Source organism: Lepisosteus platostomus, chromosome 3, assembly GCF_059453375.1.
Source record: "Lepisosteus platostomus isolate fLepPlt1 chromosome 3, fLepPlt1.hap1, whole genome shotgun sequence".
Taxonomy (NCBI): Eukaryota; Metazoa; Chordata; class Actinopteri; order Semionotiformes; family Lepisosteidae; genus Lepisosteus; species Lepisosteus platostomus.
Window position 1 is genome coordinate 18,916,490 of NC_142613.1, and position 22,197 is coordinate 18,938,686.

Consider the following 22,197-nt stretch of genomic DNA (forward strand, 5'->3'; position numbering starts at 1 on the left):
ACTGGAGTGTCTTATGGGCGCAAAGGCCAGTGCTTTTTTGCGTTAAATTCGGATATGCCCAAAAAGTATCTAAACATCACAGTAGAGTTTGTAACACACTTTTATTTAGTTTGCAGTGGCATAACTCCAATTATTCTTCCTAATCGCATAATCTTGCTAGGAATGACCTATTTAGATAATGCAGTAATGTTTGCTTTGTCCCTACATTTACTGTATCTTGTATTATGCTTGAAGAACAACATATTTTATACTGTTTTAGTTTAGTACAGTACAGTAGATTTAGAATAGAGATACATCTGTGACCTGTATGGAACTTGGATTTTGGCCCTTGAATTCTTCACTGATTGTTCCTTCTTCAAAGAAGTCTTCATAAATAAAAGATAACCTGATTAAACATAACCTAAAGACATAATATATTATATATGTGGATTAATTACCAATAAAATCCAATTGTAAATGTGACCATGTTATTAAGTATGTGAACCCTTAGATTCATTTACTGATGGGACCACCTTGAGTAGCAATGGCTTCAATTAGACATTTTCCTATACCAGTTTAGCAGCCACTTTGACTTTTATGAATATTGGTCCATGCTTCCTTACAGAACTGCTTGTTGCTAGTGCTAGGTAAGGGTTTCTTTGCATGAACAGCTCACTTTAGATCCTTCCTTAGTGAAAATTAAGCTTTTCACATAAGAGTGTATATTTCTGTATTATGTATATATATCACGGGCAGGACGGTATGTACATTTACATATGGTGGTTCAAATGGAATTTTGAGTAAGTGTGTGACCTGCAAAACAACAAGCAGAGGTAGAGATTAGTAGGGAGAAAAACAGTTTTGGCCCGTGGAGCGCAGTTGAGATGAAGGTGGTGCTGACTTCTATAGATGGCATACATAAAAAATGCACCATAACTAGAATGTTATTTTTTCTTATTTTTAATTTTGAACATGGAATTAACTTCTGCTTATAACTTTATATGTATTTATATACTGTATATATACAATACACACACTACCCAGACCTTTCCCACTGGTTAAGCTGATTTTTTGTTTGCCTCACTATATACTTTTGCAGAGCAGCTCCTAGGAGAATGACATTAAATGCCTGATAAAATCGATTAATGACTTAGTACATTTTTTTAAAGAAGTGCGCGTAAAAGTACATAAAGGGGCTTTATGTTATTATTCATGCTATTCATCCTACCCTTTATTTGAGATTAGCTGGAGTTGTTATGAGACTGGAAAGCCATCTGGGATTTCAGTTTCTGCGATAATAGGTAATATTCTGTGGAAGAGGTCTCCTGGATTACCGAGGAGACGTGCAGCTGAAGTGAAGGTGGTGGCCGCTTATCAATGCCAACCGATCTGCCAGTTCATTTAGATGACACGATAAGTTTAATTGCTCTGGCTGTTAATCAGGCAGAGCAGCCCACCTCTCTCCCAGGGCATGTTCGATTCCAGGGACATATCTTATCTGTGCCTCTGACAGGGGACAGGGGCGGAGGAGAACCTGAGGAATCAAGCGCACTGTCTTTTTCAGAAGCATGAGCGGAGTGTCTGGTATGCCTTTGGTTGTGGCTTAGAAATTTGTGTCAGAGTGAACAGAGTGAATTTTATTTTTTTGTAAAAACAAGTTACGAACTTAAAAAGTAGCACTACCCCCCACCAAAAACTATCCTTGAAATAGGATTTATTTTCTTGTGTTATTTTTATGTCATGTTACTATCTGAAACCAGAAGATAAAGGTCACCACAAACCCGTAACATTGCATTCTGTAATTGTGATAACATTCTTACCTTTATTCTACTGAAGCTGTCTAATAATACTTGAATTATTTTAGTTACCAATCTCAATTTCATTCTAATGGAAAAGGAGATCCATTTGTGGTGAGATTGAAATGTCCTTAGTGGTAGTAAATATAGCAATGCTTATTCCCTCTCCTATTATAACGTTCATACATTTCTAATGATTTGTAAAACTAATTATTTGTAAATTCTTATTGGTGGTATTGGATTGGTTAAATATAGCTTGTGGGTGCAGTAACTCCACATAAATGGACAAGCACTACTGCAGACTGGGGATACCAGAAATGTGAGCGGAGTCTGTGTGTTTGGCACACTGGAGAAAGTGAACAGCATCAGTAGGATGTCATATTGATTTCTGAAGTATCCCCAGTATACAGTGCTTGATTCCCATCAGTGTGCTGGTTCTTCATTTTGTTTTCTTCACTTTTATTATACAACTAAAACAGGTTGGGTGGTATTAACTAAATGATGCAAAATTATTTCTTATTTTAAGTTCTTCACAGGTCCCTGTTCAGAAACATAGCCAGTTTTATTAAGTAATGTGATGTTCAGTTAGTTATAAGTGGGATGGCTAATATTTTTAATTGCAACAGAACTGGTTTTAATCAGCACCATATTTAATGTTAGTATTCTTGGACACATTCTATCTTGCAATAATCTATATAAATATCTTGCACATTTTGGTTATTTGGTAAACTGTGATGTAGATGTTCTACACTATCTTTATATCTGACAACAACAAAAAAAAGAGTACCAGAAAAATGTATGGAGAGTGTTTTATTCAAATGTGTGAACAAGCATAATTAACTTCATCTAGTAAAAGCAAAACTGGGAGCTGGAGCACAGCATACAGTGAAACAAAACAATTATACTTTGCTTTTTTTCTCCTACAATATCTATATACATAAAGACTTTACCAAAACATGTACAGATTTAAGGTACGTTAACAATTATATCAAAGACAAGTAGATCCCAAATTTGATTAATATAAAACTAAACCAAATATAAGTGTTGACAATAGACAATACAGTAATGTTTACACTAAAGAATAGTATAATTCGCACATCTTATGAGTTACATATGACTACAAAGTTTGCAAGTTTTTAAATAAAAATAAGACGTTTATGTAGTCGGGCTAAAAGTTTATTTTTAAGCTAATTGATTGTTGATGTTTACCAGTTTCATGTAAAATGTGAAGGGAAGGCCTTTGTACATGGTGGGCAGTGAGCAGAATTTGAAGAATAGTGTCCATAGACTTGTCTGCATCTTTCTTTTTTACACTGTAAGTGTATATAACCTAAAAATTGAATAAAATATTCGTATGAATAGTACTAGTAGTCTTTTAAATATACATTAATGCTTTATTAAATTCTGTGCATGAATGTCAGTGTAAAGATTTATTTTACACAGTAGATTTTATTGATTATAATTTAGATTTTCAATATAAGCAATCGTTGAAACAACCATGAAATAAAGATGATTTTCTATGGATTTGTTTAGTTTAGAGTGCGATGATTAAAGATGTGCAGTAGCAGCAAAAAACGGAGACAAAGAGAGCTCAGCTGCATAGTGCAAACTAGGTGTGCACAGTGTACAGTATATTGCCTCAAACACTCGGTTAAGTTTACTTATGCTAGCACAAGTGTGCTAAGGTGACCTCAAATCTGTATTCTTGTATCTCACAAATTAAGATCATGTAACTTGAGAAATTCTTGTACTAGGAAAGTTTTTTTGCTGTAAATCAACAGTTTGCTTTCAGTATAACAGTCTCACACAGATGATTCCTAAACAAGTGCTAACTGATGCAGTTGTTTGCTATTACACAAGGTTTATTTACAAGGTTTACACAAGGTTTGCTATTTACACCAAATTTCCACCCTATGTTTCTTTAAATTACCATAGCAAAAACAGGAAATAAATAAGGAAAAAAGAAACAGTTCTTAACCTGAATGTGAATTTAGTCAACAGCAGTTGTTACATGGTGGGTTGGAGATCTCATCCACAGGTTGTTGAAGCTCCTCTTCTAAACAGTACCTTTCCAAAAGGTATAGTTTATTTAGAAACTTTGCACATTCCTTTCATTAGCAAACCAACAAATATTTATATTTTCAAGGAAAAACAACCATTGATTTTGGTTTTCCCAAGGTATTGGCTCTGGCAGAGTGGAGTTTTCGTAATACTACCACCTCCCAGAAGCCATTATGAACAGACAGGATAGTGGCTTTATAAGCACTAGGGTCAACATTTCTTTATATATTCTCAGTATATAATTTTAATTTAAAGTGTTAAATGTAAGCAAAAAAGACTCATTAAAGCTTATAACAGTTACTTTTCAAGCTAATTTCATTTTTTGTTTGTTTCAAACACCTTTTAATTCCTGATCAGTTTTGTGTTCAGTCACCTTTTATCACCTTTTCGCCCTGTGTAATCTTACATGTCAACATATCATGGTATGTTCAACTTTGGGAGATGGGAGGAAATTCTTGTGAAAACATGTGGGAACATGCTACACTACATACAGGAGGTATTGTACTCCAGAATCAATAAAAAATATATTAATGTTGTTGTTATATGTGGACTAAAGTGAAGAGTTAAAAGAGAGTTTATTTATCACATTTGCTTTCTCGCTTTACTTCATCTTCCTTTATCCTGAAATATTCATCTGAGTTTCAGATGTTGTAACAGGTTTTAAACTTTTGTTTCCTTGTTGAGAGTTGCTTCTTTTTTGTTACAGACCGCCTTATTACAATGGGCAGCAGGCCTTGGAGAATATTGTGAATTATATGAGAAAAGCAAAAATAGAAGAGAATATTCTGGGTCAGCAACATTTCAAGGAGAAAGCTTCCTTCTTTACTTTTCTGTTGCCAGTGGGAATGAGGTGTATGATCACAGCATGACTCATCCAGCAATAGACTCAGAAGCTGGCGGGTTATCTGGTTCTCCCAGAGTTAGGGATTAGTGACGTGATAGGGACCAGATAGGAAGAGGATCTGAAAGAGCAGAGTAGAAGGATGGAGGGGGGTAGACCTCTCAGGCCGAGAAAAATCTTTTCAAAATTTCCTGTAAATTCAGTTTGCTCCTTGAAGGGATATGGAACAGTTAGAACAGTTAATAAATGACACCTCAAAGAAAATACTGTGATTACAGAGCAAGAATTCTTTCTTCAATCCATAATGTAGTCTTCTGCTATCTCTGCTATTTTTTTTTTGGGGGGGGGGCAATTAGTCTTGTTTGACATTCAATGTTTGAGTCACAAATTGCAGTTCAATTAGAATGATTGAAGTTTCTAGTTTGTTATTCATTTAACTAGATGACTACTTCCTTAAGTCTTCAAAATTGATATATTGAAAATTCAGGTGCCAGTATTACATTATTATTAATTATTCTCTATCTTTTGTTTTGCAACTTGACTAGGTTACAACAGTGCTCATTTTACAGTTAGAATTTTTTCTTCTAACCTCAAAGGTATTTTTGTCTTGTTAGATTTATATAGTGGCTTCTATTAAGAGGACTAAACCTACAAATCATTTTGGAACAACTACACAAGTTATTTGAAAACAATGTTGTGGAAAATTGTCAGGACGATTTTGATACTTTAATAAATGCCTTCTATTTTTTGAATGCTACAGAAATAAATCACTAAGATACAGACATTCAGATTTTTAATAAGAGAAATAAAACCTTTTTATGTCTAAAAAAGGAAAAATAGATCTTCAAGGGGTTGTTTTTATAAATGTACAAATAGGTAAAAAAATATTGCATAGGAGTAGTTAAAAAGCAGTTGTATTTATGTTTAAATTTAAATGTTCTTGAGTAAAACAAAGATTTATTTCGGGATCTTTCTCTGTTTCAGGGATATAATAAATAATATGGAAAATGGCTTCTTTTTACTAGCATAAAAACTCTTTTGATATTCGTTTTGTGTTTGAACTTGTACCTCTTTTATTTAGAAGACCCAGCATAATAGTGTGTCTCCCCTCAGGTACTCAGAGCGCAGTAAGACTAAGTGTGTGGGCATTACCATTGAGACACGGCCAGACTACTGCCTCAAGCGCCACCTCAGTGACATGCTGTCATATGGCTGTACTCGACTGGAGATTGGTGTGCAGAGTGTGTATGAAGATGTGGCCAGAGACACTAACAGGTCAGAGCTCAGACGCTGGGCAACTGGCACAAAAACTGGCTCAAATAATAAACCATTCTAAACTTCTTAGTGCTAAAATTCTTTCAAGTCCAGATAAAGTTCTAAAACTTTTTTTCAATCAACTGCATTCATACAACATAAGCATCTAATTGGAGCGACTTAATTGGTCTGATTTATAGTGTGTACTCATCACAGAATTCTTCATTTTTGTTGGAATTTGCTCTTTCAGGCATTCATCCAAAATGATTACATTTGAATGTTTCTCTGGGGATTTGTATTATCTGTCATTTGAACACATCACATAATATGACACTTTTACCTTAACATGATCAATGGAAAACAAACCCTAGAGTAGAAATGTTGACATAAATTTATTTAAACTTGTTGTAATGAGGTTTTGATGTAATGTTAAATATAAAACTATTCTCGTAGGTGTTCTTAAGATTATAATTGGAATTTTAGATTTGGTTTTGACTGAGGGGGATGAATGAACTTGGAAATAAATGTCTTTCACTGTCCCCTTATCTATCTGTCTGTCTGCAGGGGTCACACAGTGAGGGCTGTCTGTGAGTCATTCCACCTAGCCAAGGATGCTGGATTCAAAGTGGTGGCACACATGATGCCGGATCTTCCTAATGTGGGGCTGGAAAGAGATGTGGAGCAGTTCATTGTGAGTGCTAGGACAGTCTTTAATGGACATACAGTAGCTCAACTCACTGTAGTTACGTGGCTTTTTCACGAAAGTTGTATTAGTGATCTGTGTTGTGTGTGTGTGGTAATGAATTGTATTGAAACCCTTTAGTTTTCACATAAATACGGAGAGACATAAAACAAAGATGAGTATCTGAACCAACAGAATATGTTGCATTTCTATATTTATATTTATGCATATTTATGTTTTGAAAACAATGAAATAGACTTGAATTATGTAAGCTCTGGACTGGTAGATGGTTTAAAAAACAGCTATGGACACTACAAAATGCTAGCAGTGTGCAATGTACTTCTGCAGTAATGTTCAGTTATGTGATATGGGGGTGAGTTGTCTGTATAGTCTTCTGTATTATATTTACTTTGACAGCCTGAGACCATCTCCTCTATGCCATTTTCTTTGTGCTGGCGGAGTGATTTAGTAAACAGCTCCCTAAATGTGGGAAAAAGTTTTTCAATTTTGAAAAAAATTCTGTGGTCCAAACACGTGCCTTTTTTTACAGTATAGTCAAAGAGTTGCCAACTGAATTTAAGCGTGGAAGAAAGCATGTGGTCAGACACTGCATGTTTTGTTTTTTCCTTTTACAAGCTTTAGTGTGAGGGGAAACATTGTTATCAATAATCCCAAAAGGAAAGATAAAAAGAAAGACAGCTAGATTATAGATCTGGCTATATGGTTATATGGTTTTGGGTGAAAGTTCTAATTGTGTTATGTGGTTTAATTTATGTCTGGGTGTATTGTTGGTGTGTAATCTTGTGAGATTTAAGGTTCATGGTTTGGGTTATAGTCTCCGTGTTATGATTGTAGATTTGAGACTGGGTTATGTTTACCAACACAACTTCCATTAGGATGCTGTGAAGCCCACTGGGAGTCACTGGGTTTTGGATCCTTAAAGTAGCATGACTTTGGGATATGGCTAAAAGAGTTAAGCAATAGGACCGTAGAAGAAAACCCATCGGTAGATTAGCAAAAACATTACAATGTGGGAAACCACATTTTACCATCTGTGATTAGCTGGTGAAGGGGTTGTCATGGTGCTTCTCTCAGTGATGAACAGGGACATGGCTCCAGGGTTGTAATAATTTAATTGCTCTCAACATCTGGAAAATGTACAAAACCAAAAACAGTAAAGAAAGTGGGATGCATAAAACGTGTAAATTGTAAAACTGAAGGGAAGAGAGGATATACTAAAATGTGTTGTAGTCTGATTAGATCATGGCTGGAATACTATGTACTGTAAATTGGCCTCCCCTTATTTTTAGCCTTTCTTAACATTCTTATATGTTCATGGTCTCCACCTTAAAAGAAAGAATAGCCTGGAAATAATCTGGGAAAAATCCACAGAAGAGCAACTGAGATAAGTTTTGAGGATAGTGGGGAACTATAGATGTTTTACAACATTACTGGTATGAAAAATGTTTTTTCCACAAGTAATTGTCAGTGCATTAAATTGGTTCCCATGATGAATTGTGGAAGTTGAAATGTTGTCCCTTTTTAAATCTACACTTGGATAGAATCACTGAGTTTGTCAGAAAATGTTGAGCAATGATGGCCTGTTCTCCTCATTTTCATTTTTGTGTAAATGGTGGTGATAAAACTGATAAGCATCTGTGAAACTGCTTTGGCTATCAATCTGAGGTTGTGGGTTTTTTTTCAAAACTGTTTTTCATATACATTACACTTTGAAAAAGTTCAAAGTTCACATAGTCTTTGTAGTTTTTATTTGTTGTCGCTCTCTTTCTGTTCCCTGCCAATCCAATATTTCTTGAGGATGAAGGTTTATAGGATGTGCACTCTATTAAGATTTGGTTCCATTATCAGTGTGCTAGAGCTCAGTTGAGTAATGGTACTGTCATTATTGCTCAGTCAGAGGCTATACTGCCTTTGAGATCCTGGTGATCTTTTTAGAAGATTTTTTTCCAGTTCCTCGTTCACAGTCTGGGACAGTACAGTAATAGCATCTCCCATCAGCAACTGTCTTACAGTATTTATTTCTGAAATGCAATATTTTTGAATGTATGAGACTTTTTAAAGCCTTACCTTTGAAACTTAATCATTTTGCTGCGGAACTGTGGACATAATTTTCTTGGCCGAAAACGTATAGTAATTTATCTTTTTACACACCTTGGATTCTTTTTCTTTTAAATGTAACTGGTTACATTTAGCCTTCGTGTTGCAGAGCATTTTCATAATGTCATGCCTCAAAGCACAATTAATCTGGTTTTGTGAAAGTAATTGTACAAACCTTTGGGGGAAATGTAAGACAATGTACATAGGAAAAGAAATCACATATCATAGTTATAGCTTCCACATCCTGATCCTGACATTATTTAGTGAGAAATCTTAACCACATCATGCTATGCTGAATAAGTGTTTGCTAAACTTAGAAGCCAAATATCTCCAACCGGAGATAAACCTCCAGTAAAGGACTACGTAACGTATAACATTTATAAAACAGAAGTGGTGAGAAGGGTGGCAGGTCAAAGGAGTCTATCTGAAATTCCTTATTCGTTCCTGTGTGATGTCGCATGATTCATAGCTGTGAGCCATGACATTAAAAAAAAACACTCAGCCATGGATTCCATAACTCGGTGGGTATAACAAAAAAAGATCTGAATTTAAAAGGCAATGAATAACTAATGAAGGCAAGTATCACATATATCACAATATTAAAGAAAATGAGACTTGGGCTTTTAGAACTATAGCTGGGTTCAGAACATAGGATAAAGAACATAACCCAGTTTTTAAATGGACATGGTGTTTATATTTTCAATAGCCTGGTGTGTACTAGAGACTGGCTATTACTGAAGATTTATTTTATGGGAATTTTTTGGTTTATACTATACACATTGCTAAAGATAACCTACTCTTGATAGTGCTGGAAAGAGCATGAAAGTAACTGTTCTGAACATGGCCTTACCTCAACGCTTAAATGCATTTGATCTAAAGAAAAGTCCATTTGTTACAGGCCTTTGTTACAGTGCATTTACACTGCAGAAAACGTCTTGGATAAGTTCAGAAGTTGCAATATCTTGCAACATAGAAAATTCTTCAGGTACTCCAGAGGATTATCTGTTTTCTTAACTGAAAATCTCTAAAAGTACAGTGGACAATTGCCAAAAATTGCAGGGAAAAAACTTTTTTCTGCCTGAAGAAAAATGGCCATAGAATTGTTTCTATATGATGGAAAAGAGTAGAAACTTGCTAAATCACTCCATTGTTCCTTTCACAGCAATGAATATACAGTATGTGTGTGTGTGTGTGCAATTCATAAACATGTCCTGGAGGCTGGAGGCTCATTGTCTGTGGGATTTCGTATTCCACCTAGATTCTTAATGACCTAATTCAGCTAATCATTGACTTATCTGGACCAGTTTAATGTGATGTTCAGCTGCTGATCATTTAAAAAGACCTTCTTGATTCTAAACCCTGAAGGACTGGTGTTGTTCACGTTAGGCTTCTACATGCTCAGACATAAGTAGTGTCAAGACAGTGTTATTGTTCCAATATAAAAAAAGGTCATATCCTTTAAAAGTAATTATATGTTTGTTATTCTTTGTGTTTTAATGCACTTGACCTCATATTGGTCTTCAGCACTTTTTATCCTATCATTTGTAGCAGTGTCACTACGGGTCACTACGCTGAAAATACCATGTAAATATCTCTAGTTGCTGTATTGCATAAAGCTTACTATTCCCTCACTCTAGTGTGGTAGTGTGCAATGAAGACTGCATAAAAGCATAGGAGCACTTCGAAAAGGAAAAAAAGTTTTTGTGAAGAGTTAGAATGAAGCAAAAATCTGAAATAATAATAATACAGGTTTAACTTGGAAAATAGAAAACTTTGTTTGGGAGGCACCTTGTTTGCAGAACTGGAATCGTTCTCTGACTGACACAGTGAAAGAGGATTTAAGTCAGGCTCATGCAGGGTGGATCTGAGGGTAATGGAGCAGGTAATGAAGAAATGTGGCAAGAAGTCCAGTGAGAAGAGGGAAAGATGTTATTAGCTGTGCTCATTCTGCAATTGGAATGAGTCAAACTGCAGAATTGTAATATAGAGCTATTATATTTACTGAGTTTTTTTTCTCTTGCTGTTACCTTACACACTTTCCTCTGAGTGTTACTGTTCATCAACATTACAAATTGCCTTTCCTCTGTGAGGCACAGTGAATTTCATTCATTTGACAATCTGTGAACGTAGAAGCTTCTATCATTTACATCATTGCAAGACATCACAAGGAAGTGACTGTGATAAACGTTTTCCATTAAAAAACTGCGAATGGGGTTATTTATGCATACAATGCATACTGAAAAAAATCATGCTTTATAGAAGTACGAATTTTAAACATTAACCTAAGCTATTTTTCCCTCACTGAAATGTTTTGTCACAATAAGTTACCTGTGCATAAGACACTTAATGGGGTCATTTATTTGGAATAAATTTTAAAAATATTGTGTTGTAAATGGGTGGGCTTCATATTAGTGTTATTTTCAAATATTTTATGTTCTTAAAAATAAACTTGAAAATAAACAGAGTTTAACGACAGGAAATTGATTCCAGTTGTCAGATCACGTATACGCATACCTTAGCTTTGTGCAACAAGCAGGTCTTCCATCTACTGCTAATAAAACTATAAAACTATTTGTTCTTTAAAAATGTGTTAAACCCCAAAAATAGAATCACCCACCCGTCTTCACCTTATTCCCACAATGTCTATGTATCAGCCACCTTACGGCTTCAGCTTTCGTACCATTATATGTGGATAGGGTCCATGCACTCTTTCCTCTGGGAAAACACCAGCTGGGAGGTCAATAACCTATTTTTTGCTAAGTACTTCAGTGCCTAAAGTAGAATTGAACAAAGAAGTACTCACATGAACCTGCAGATTCATTGGTGTCTGTAATACCAAAGGGAACACTTCGCTAAAGATACTATGTTCTAAAGCCTTGGGAAATCACTGATAGGCTTACACAAGAGTATCTTTACACCATGATGAATGCTGAGTAATTGGAAAAAAGTGTAGAACTAGACACCCCTGGGCTGGTGGAGTATAAGACACCTATGAAATGAGCCATGTCTGTGATAACTTTATGAGACTTACAAGAGAGTAGACTAAAGAGAGAGAATTTATCTGTGCCTACACACAGCAAAGGGAAGTAAATCCAGCCCACTGCTTCTTTGTTGGAGGTGTCAGTATTTGGTATGCAGAAACAGCCCTGTCCAAAAGACAGAGTTAAGCCCAGACAAGGGTTCTAGTAGAGACAGATTTGACAGGATAGCTGACCAATGAGACTCAGTAAGATGCTTGATAGCTATATACGGAACATGGTTAGTCAAAATGCTGTCGATAACTCTCTTCCGCTGCATGGAAACGCTTAATTTTGTTTCATGACATAACAGAGAACACTCTGTTATGTCACTCTCATTTAGGGTATTAGACAGCACTTCCTTCCTACAGTACTGGCTGCTCCAGTATAGCACTGGTCCTAGAAACCAACAGTGCACTTCTTCACACTTAGGCCTGGCAAAACAAGTTACCACACAGCCCATTTGCCTAGCACCTGTGACACCCCTCAGTCCAACGTTTTGACTAACCCTATATATAGCGAAGCTGGACCGAGGGGTGTCACTGGTGCTAGACAAATGGGCTGTGTGGTGCAATGCCAATTATTTCACTAGTTTTTTCTCCTCCACAGATGGCGTCACCTGTGGAGAAATCATTTTGTGTTCTCTGTTGTTTGATGATCTGAAACATTTCAGTGTGACAAACATGCAAAAAAATAAGAAATCTGGAAGGGGGCAAACACTTTTTCACACCACTGTATGCTTGTCGACGTTTTGACTAACCCTATATATAGCGAAGCTGGACTGAGGGGTGTCACAGGTGCTAGGCAAATGGGCTGTGTGGTAACTTGTTTTGCCAGGCCTAAGTGTGAAGAAGTACACTGTTGGTTTCTAGGACCAGTGCTATACTGGAGCAGCCAGTACTGTAGGAAGGAAGTGCTGTCTAATACCCTAAATGAGAGTGAGAACTGGAGTTCAGGTGTTACGGAGAAAATTGTGAATAACAACAACAGCTGCAGATTGACAGAGGGAAAGGGGTATTTTGTGAGATATTTTTTGTGACTGATACTTAAAGGGTGAGAGAAAGATAAAACTGGATGCCTCAGAGTATGAATGAATACTAGCGTGCCTTGTGCATAAGGTATTCCATGTGAAAACATCCAAGAGAGTAAGAGCAGATACTATTAAGTCACAATGAATATTCCTGTAGTGTAATAGATATTTTGTGGGGAGATTTAATGTGTAAAAAATTGAGAGTATGTGATGAGGTGATGGAGGGGAAATGTTAGGAGTTGTGAGAGAGAAGCAAAGAAAAAAAGATAATCAGAAGGAAGAAAGGAAAGGGACCAGAATAAGAGGTATGATCCTGAAGGGCATCATTAGAGAATGAGCAAGGCACTATGTGAATCCCAAAATGCCCAAAAAAATAATGGAACATGGCTAGCATGAATTACCTTACATGAAGATGTAATAGATTGAGTTCTAGCATTGTAACAACAAATCAACAATGTCAATATGTTGTCAATATGTTGACCTGCTTGAACTAATGTCAATATGTGCTGTGTTTCTGAAGTTTTTCAGTGTAATTTTACAAGTGATGTATTTTAGTTTTTTTTAATATTAAACTTCTTGTTTTTAATTTCTCCTTTCCCTTCAGGAGTTCTTTGAGAATCCTGCGTTCCGGCCGGATGGGATGAAACTGTATCCGACACTGGTGATCCGTGGCACAGGACTGTATGAGCTGTGGAAGACCGGCCGCTACAAGAGCTACTCACCCAGTACACTGGTGGACCTGGTAGCCCGCATCCTGGCTCTGGTGCCACCCTGGACCCGCGTTTACCGGGTGCAAAGGTCAGTTGTAATTCTGGTTAGAAGTATGCCCAGTGGGAGCTCAGTCTCCTGGCTTTCATTCAGGTTAGTTAATCTAATTATTTTCTCAAATAAACATTTAAAAGGTATTTTGGATGCTATAACTAATATTTTAATACTAAAAACATTTCAAAACAAATAAACAACATTTTGTGAATCTAGAAAGCTTTAATATGTTTATCTAATTGAATAACTTTGTAGCTCAAAAGTTTTGAAAGGGAGGATATACTGGAACTGCTGAAGTGTAAGTTTCTGAATTTATAAAGTTCAAAGACAAATCCTGTTTTGATATGTACCTTGTAGTTAACAAAAGTTAATGTACTACAAAGACTGAGCTGTGAGCTGGACTCCAAGGTTTTAAGGGGCATATACGTATATAAATTATAAAAGTAATCTATTTTAGAATAGGTCCTGTTTTAAGGTGTTTTATGTGCTCATGGCATGACAGGATATCATGACAGAGTTACTGAAATGTTCAGCAATAGCAAAGCATCCTATCAGCACCAGAGTGTACCAGCGAGATTAAGAAGTTCCAAACACAAGTATTGTAGACAGTTTTTATTTATATGTATATAAGATTGTCACACACACAAAAAAAGAAAACATTCTTAGAAATTTGCTAGTTCTAAATATCTGCAGAAAAGTTGGTTATTTCATTTTATGGATAGTTGTTTTCTTGTTCTTAGCCATATGTAAAAGAAAGCATACTATCATAGATAGTCTCCTATAGTTGGAAGGATCAGTAACACAATAAGCTTTCAAGTGGTGCTAGAAAACAGCATGTTGCCGTTTATTTCCACTGTCAAGTTAATTGATTGAATCACATTTTCCTGTGAAAGGCTATGTTCAAAAGGGGTGTCTCTCCACAGTGACTTGCTGTGTGTGATAGGAAAGGTAATTTCTGTGGGGTAAGAATATTGATTGTTGTTGACCTTGAATCTTACTAACAGTGCTGTCCTCTCACAGAGACATCCCCATGCCTCTTGTAAGCTCTGGTGTTGAACATGGCAACCTGAGGGAGCTGGCTCTGGCGCGAATGAAGGATATGGGCACTGAGGTGAGACGTTAGAGATCACACTGTCCTAAGAGTTCAGACAATGTTGTGCTACTATGTATATCAAGCAGAAGAAAGAATATTAAAAATACTGTCCCATAATCCTCTGCAGGGCCAGAATATGGTTCATGTTTCCAAATACCATCCTGGTCATCTTCAGTTAAAGAAGGTTTTATTTTCTCCATTCCACACTACAAACAAACTAATTTTGTTTTGTTTTCAGTGTCGAGATGTGAGAACTAGAGAGGTGGGCATTCAGGAAATCCATCATAAAGTCAAACCCTACCAAGTAAGTAGAATTATACTAAAGATGGAGAAAATGTTTAACTAAGCTTATAATTATTTAATATACTTAATGAATATTATTATTTTGTGTAGAAAGTTCATACTTATAGTAATTTTCACAAATTAAGGTTTCAAAAGCTACATCTACACAACTATGCTTCTGTTTGTCCACTGAAATTAGCCATTTACATAGACATGACAATAAACACTTATGTTACTCCTAATTATCCTAGGATATTGGAAAGATCTACTAAATCCAGTGTTCTTAGTACCAGAGGAGACTTGCATTTATGACTTTGTTACTTTGGTGTTAAGTGTTTTGTGAAATTGATTCATTTTCACACAGATAAACGTGAAATAGGGATAAAACATTAAAAACTATGTTATTCTTACTGTATTTATTAGTCCTGTGTAATCATTTTGTGAATGCCATGCATGTTAAAAAACCTTTAATAGACTAGAACTGTAAAATATATCTTCAGATTTACTAGACAATTGTCTAATCTGCATAGTTAGAAGGCTCAAGTTTTCTGGGCTTCATGAAGAGAGAAGACCTAGGCATAATATCTAGAAAAAAAGTTCCTTCAGAGCTCTTCACTTAGTATAAAGTCCAAAAACCCCCAGACTATCTGTGAAGCGGGGCTTTCTAAACAAAGTTAAACTGGGTGAGATGGGTCTCACAAAGAAAGAGGTAATACTGGACAATAATCAAGTATAGTTCAGGGTTGGGGGATATAGGGGGAGGTGCGGCCAGCAGATAACATAGCACTGGACAGAGAAACAAGACAGATGACAACCACAGATAGTACCTATGATCCAGGCTTGCTAGTAATAACAGCTTGCACACTGATAAGAAAGGTCTGCACAGGGGCAAAGTTAATTATGTCCTCTTCCTGGAGATTAAAGTTAACCTTTTCACAGCTAAGTCAATACACTAACATCTAAGTTGGTTTCCAAAAGTTCTGAGTCCTTGTCACAATTTGTTGTGCTTCTATAGCCTATAGAGTCTGTAGAACATTTTCACTCTTGAATTGTCCTTGAATAACAGAATGTTTCAGTCTAGCGCAAAAGTCCAAAAGAACAACTGTTTCATTGTTTTTGATCCCAGACAAACGGGGGTTAAATTCACTCTGCCAGTTTCCTTGTTATTTTGTAAATAAGGTGTGATTTTATTTTGTAAGATCACTGTATTTAAACAATATAATGTATTGGGGTCTGGAGGACAAATTGTCAAAATATGTATCCAATTTTATGCATAAGAAGTAAAATATTGTATTTGTATAGTTGCTTATTTAGAAACTTAATAAACACTTTTTTGGTTGCTGTTGTTTTTTCAGCCTCACTGATTTTATTTTAACTGTGGTTAATTATAATTATCACATATTTATTACTCTCAAACAAAGGCATTGTCACTGAAGAAAAGTTAAATCTCTGTAGTAGAAATAGTCAATAGAGAAGACCAGGCCTAATGATATGACCCCAAAGCATAACCTTGGTAATGAGGTTATAAATGGCAAGCAGCGGGTGATATCTGGTATAATAACTCATTAAAAGCCCCAAGGTTGCAGCGTGCTCAATGTCTGTGTCTATGTGGTCGGACAGGTGGAGCTGGTGCGCAGAGACTATGTGGCAAATGGTGGCTGGGAGACTTTCTTGTCTTACGAGGACCCACAGCAAGACATCCTTATAGGCCTTCTACGCCTGCGCAGGTGCTCCCCAGAGTCTTTCCGTTCTGAGCTGAAGGGAGGCGTATCCATTGTTAGGGAGCTCCATGTGTACGGCAGTGTGGTACCTGTGAGCAGCCGTGACCCCAGCAAGTTCCAGCACCAGGTGTGTAACATTTGCAGGCACTCATATTAATAAACAATGTTATTAAATGTGAGCCATTTTGAATCTTAGAAGAGATGACAAATGGGAAAGGACACTTAGCCCAACTTACATGTTTGGATTCTCGGTAACTGATCAGACCTACGGTATTTTTCCAATCATTTATTGAAGGAATCTCAATGTCAGCTTCAGTTATGTAGGTGGCTAATTTGTTCGTGACGTATCTGACAATTACTGTAAAGTTGTGCTGTATGCGGTCTTAAATTTGTTTTGTTGTTGAATTAGAAGTAGTCGCTTTTGTAGACTTTATTATCTTTTAAACATTATATAATATTATTATTGAAATAAATATTTTTGTATCCTTTACTGAGATTTATAGCAGTCTCATGTCAGTATGCCTTGGAAAGGTGTGGTTCTGAGGAGCCACATTAGAGCAGGTTTTGTGGGTCACATTTATAAGTAACGCTTAAACCACCAATTACTTTTGAATAATGAAACAGGCAGTTTGTTCAATTTAGTCATTTTAAGAATGCTTGAAACAAAATACCCTGTACCCCACACTCCCACCACTAACCATTCAGTCAAGTGTCTGTTAACTGTTTTTTCCAGCCTTTGAAGAAGACAGATTTGAAGCGTTGAAAAGACCTTGAACAGATCAGTTACACTAGTTGAATGGATTGTAAATGGTTGGCTGTGCTGTGATTGGCAAGTTTAACTGTGATAAAAAAGGTTTCAGAGCTTTTAAGGTTTTTTATCAAATGTATTTGAATTTGTATGGTCCTGATCAGTTGCAGTTACATCCATTGTTTCGCTGCATACATTTCCTTCTTTTAGGTTCATTTGGTTTAGCTATTCTATGGCTATTTATTAGACTATCTGCTTTATTAGACTGTTTCTTGCAAACCATTAAGTGTATATCAGGCTTTGTCTTCACATGGCCTGCTGAGTGCTAACTGACTTCTCTTCTCTTCACAGGGGTTTGGTATGCTTCTCATGGAGGAGGCCGAGAGAATTGCTCGAGAGGAACATGGATCAGAAAAGATTGCTGTAATCTCAGGTACTTGCTTGAACTAGAAATGTATTTTCGAAGGTGGGAGGTGAGGTTGTAACAATCCACCCTGGAACTAGGTGTTTCTTCTCTTTTTATGGAAAGTAATGTGAGAGCACATAGAACTGAGTCTTGGGTTCTCAGTTTTCTAAAATAATTAGTAGAAACACCATCCTCCTTCGTGTTCAATGTTCGTTATTCCAGTGAGTGTTTAAAACATTGTACATCCAAGATTTAGTAAAAGGTTCCCTCAGTGTAGACATTATACTTTTCTTTTACCCTTTTAAATATTTCTGTATCGTAAGACAGAAGGAAATATATTCTGTAATACTAGAATGTTTTACTGATATCTGGCCAGATATTATTTGAAAATAATTAAATCAATCAATTTGACACAAATTTATAGTACTTAAAGTTATTTTTAATTTAGTGGCTACTGTCACACGGTGGTGCTTTAAGCCCTTAAATAACTGTGTATAACACTAATTTAATTTCCTAGCAAAGCATTGTGAATGTTGCAAAGGAACAAGTAATACAGATGCAGCCATTCAAAGTGCGCGGTACAGACACGTACCGCAGGTAATTGGCTGCGGTATCGCGTATCATGACGTGTTTAATTATGTGTTTTTTAATCATAATCAGGCTAATGCATTTCTACATTTTCTGTATGAACCAGCTTAGAGGTTCATACAGAAAGACAGCTTGTGTTTAAATTGAGTGTAAGGTAATTTATGCTTCTAAAGTCATGGTCAGCATTTATTATTGTACTGTGCTGTAAACTTTTTCTGTGCCTAGTCACATTATTTTATAGCGTTTTTATTGCGTTATTAAATCCGGTGGAGCTGTGTGTTAGTTTCCTGACTCCCATGTCACATGGTCTGTGATTGAATCCCATGGAACTATGACTTTATTTTTTAACAAACATTTCTTTGAAAAAATGAAACGTTTCCCTTGGTCAGAGATTAAATAAAACCTCACTCGCACCAAACAAATTTATATTTCTAAATATCACGACATGATCGAATGTAAGTCTTTTTAATAACAATGAATAGTCACCTATGCGTTACAAAATATACATTCATATTGATTTGAATCGCGTTTTGATTTAAATCGTAAACGCGTGTTTAAATATATGTGTTTAAAGGCGATATACTGTATAAAAGCGCTGATTCCTATGGAGTGTGTCCCGCCGGGGATTCAAAAAAATTATTTTAAATAGGCTGATAAAGCTTAGACTACTGTAACTGTATTCTAGTCTGTATTACAACAGAACATTGGACAATGCAACGTAAATTGCAAAAATGCACTTGGAATCTGTCCAAGCCCTCCTACAAAAATTATTTAAACTGTGACACTGATCATTCATCTCTAAATAAACTTTATTTTATATAGCGTTTTAAGCAAATAGGTAATTAGATTGCTCATAAACCTAATCGCTTTTTCTACATAAACACAGCGTGATTGCTCTCTGAAAATGCTTTTCCTTTATTTTTACAGTAGGCTCAGATTTCAACTATAGATCGTATTATTATAAACTTTCTTGGAAAAATGTATTTTATGTAAACCATGTTTGCTATTAATTCATTTAGGGCTAAAATACGTTCATTGTCTTCCAATCGAGTCGAGTTGACATTGGAAGCCTGCCACACCCGGACTGTTAAACCAACGCTTTAGCACGTCAAAGCCCATTGAGGGTATTGAGCCAGTATTGGCTTTAGTATTCCCCCCCTCTCCCCTCAATTCAATTCAATTCAAGGTGTTTTATTAGCATGACAGATGGGTACAAGCAGTGTTGGGTATGTATATTGTAACGCTTACGGCAGACAGGCACTGTGTAAGAGCCGGCGCACCAGAGCAGCGCACCGAGGGAGCGTCTGCATTTATAACTTAGTTTTTAAAATTAGTCAAGCAATATGAAGCATCTCCTTCTACTTTTAAGTCCCTTAAATACATTGAGCACAGCTTTCTCACCACTTAAGATTGCTTTTGATACCATCCTTACACAAAGCAGAAGGGAGATCTTAGTGCCTGGGCATAAAAAGAATAGGAGCGTACTGCAACGCGTGTGAAGTCCATAAACGATATTAATTATGGAAATTAAACATACAGTATATGGCTGGTCTCGGTACTTTAAAGAAAACATACACACCAGTATTCCATTTCTCCCTAAACATTTTAAGCATCGAAGTCTTTAACTAACGCGATACCGGAGTCAACAAGCATACTTTTAGAATTTGATTAAAAGGGAATATAATATGGAATCGCATATCTCAAGAAATTAATAACGATATAAATATATTCATGTTGCAAAAGAACTGCAACGGACATAAAAACTTCCTTGCTTTTAACAGAGCGTTCCATAATTTCTAACTACGAAAATGCCAGGTGAAAGGATTTGTAAACATATTTTGTTAAAGCAAGTCAGTTTTTTCCGCAACACATAAAATACATTTTTCCAAGAAAGTTTAGCCTTTGTCACTAATGAAACCACTAAATAAAGACATAAATATAGAAATCTTAAGATTTGTTTTATTTAATGTTGGTAGCAGGATGAACTGTCAGAGTGTATAGTTTGTCGCAGAGTTGCTGCAAGATGTTAACAGTGAAAAAGGTATTTAGAAATGAGTTATTTCAAGATGAAAATTTTCAGAATAATTGCAAATCTAGCAGGATAGAGAAAGCACAGAAAACTGGCAGTTAGATTGATCAGATTAGTATGAAAAGTCATTTAGCAAAGGGAATGAGAAGAGTGACAAACTAGTATACTTTAGATCTTTTTTTCTGAACCAGGGAAAATCTGATCATGTTTCCCCATAACAATAATAAAAAACTTTATTTGATATATCACCATTAAAGGTGGCATCTCAAAGCAATACAGTAGATGTAAAAACAGATAAAAGGACCACAGATTACAAAGTAAATGCATATAAGAAAGACAAGCAGTTAGAGGTGCTACCAAAATTAGAAAATGAAGCAGATACAGAAAAGGTTCTGAGGTTAGATTTAAACTGGCCCTGGTGTGTGTGTGTTTGTGTCTGTCTGTCCTGTGATGGACTGGCGCTATGTCCAGGGTGTATTCTGCCTTGTGTCCGTCGCTTACTGGGATAGGCTCCAAATCCTCTGTACTGGATAAAGAGATTAGAAATGGATGGAAGTAAAGGCACTGTGTGGATGGAACTATACACAGTGTTAGAAACCCACTATGAAATGGCAGCATCTCACTGAGAATAAAACATTTTATAGTGCTGGCTTAAGGAAACAGCCTTTCCACCTCTCTTGCACATCAGTATCCATACCTAGTTATTTAAACAAATTGCCTCTAATTATAAACATCTTAATATGCTGGCTCTGTGGACCCGCATCAGCTATGTTTGCCCATTCCTTCAATTCATGTGCATCCAACACACAGTTCAACGCTAGCAACTACACAAAATCTAAAATATGAGCTCTACTTGCCACTTACAATACCAACAGTACCAGCTAACTTTAGTAGTGACATTTTCATGGATCTTTTTAACAATAAAATTTACAACATCAGACTTCAGACACAATTAAACAGGCCTCAAAAAAGTCTGGTACAAACATTTTCAGCATGGAATAAACCTTTACTTTAATGGTATAAACCTTAAATGGATTCATATTCTCAATAAGATATGGTGCTCAGTAACATGACTTATCCTTCTATTTTTCATAATCGTAAACTCCTTAAGGCAGTTACATTTTCTCTGTTCTGACCTGGAGTTACAGAGAAATTTAAATTCTAATAAGAGATTTGTAATGAGGAAAGTCATACCAGTCTATGGCATTCCTTTGGGGGTCTATACTCCAAGGCATGACTTTTTTATGGGAACATGACATTTTTTTAAACATATATTTTTGTGGTAGGAGGGTGCAAAACATCAGTATTTACTGCTATTAATTACTGTACGATTTATAGTTGAAATCTGAGCCTAGATATAAAGTTAGATATAAAGTTAAAATCTCGACAAAGCAATGTAGGAAATACAGAGAAAATAAATCCTTTCTGACATCTAAAATCAGTTTCAGGTCTCTAGATCAAGGTCTCTAAAACGAACAAGAAAAAGAGGATTTTCGGAGGGCAATTACGCTGTGTTTATATAGAATAAGTGATTTATGAGCAATCTAATTTCTTGTTCGTTTAAAACAGTGAAATGTCAGCTGCAAAAGATCGCACCAGAAACAGCACTCTCTCTGCCTGTCATAGACGTTCAGGAAAGGCTGAATGAAGTCATGTCAAGTACAATAATTCGGTGATCAATAATAACAGTTGTAGGACAGTATATAAGGAGGATAAGGATTTTGAAGTTGACTCGAAATCTGATAGGTAACCAGTGCAAGGACTTGAAAACAGGTGTAATGCATCCCTGA

General features: G+C 36.0%; 1 protein-coding gene across 3 annotated transcripts in view; it reads left to right on the forward strand.

Moving 5' to 3' along the window:
* Window positions 1–22,197, forward strand: part of elp3 (elongator acetyltransferase complex subunit 3) — a 61,892-nt gene that overhangs the window by 21,437 nt on the left and 18,258 nt on the right. For all 3 annotated transcript variants that reach the window (XM_088624811.1, XM_088624809.1, XM_088624810.1), the window contains exons 8-14: window positions 5,791–5,952; window positions 6,496–6,622; window positions 13,383–13,576; window positions 14,561–14,651; window positions 14,872–14,937; window positions 16,536–16,763; window positions 17,736–17,817. In XM_088624811.1, the coding sequence (XP_088480937.1) occupies window positions 5,791–5,952; window positions 6,496–6,622; window positions 13,383–13,576; window positions 14,561–14,651; window positions 14,872–14,937; window positions 16,536–16,763; window positions 17,736–17,817 (950 nt within the window). The remainder of the gene's footprint in view (window positions 1–5,790; window positions 5,953–6,495; window positions 6,623–13,382; window positions 13,577–14,560; window positions 14,652–14,871; window positions 14,938–16,535; window positions 16,764–17,735; window positions 17,818–22,197) is intronic.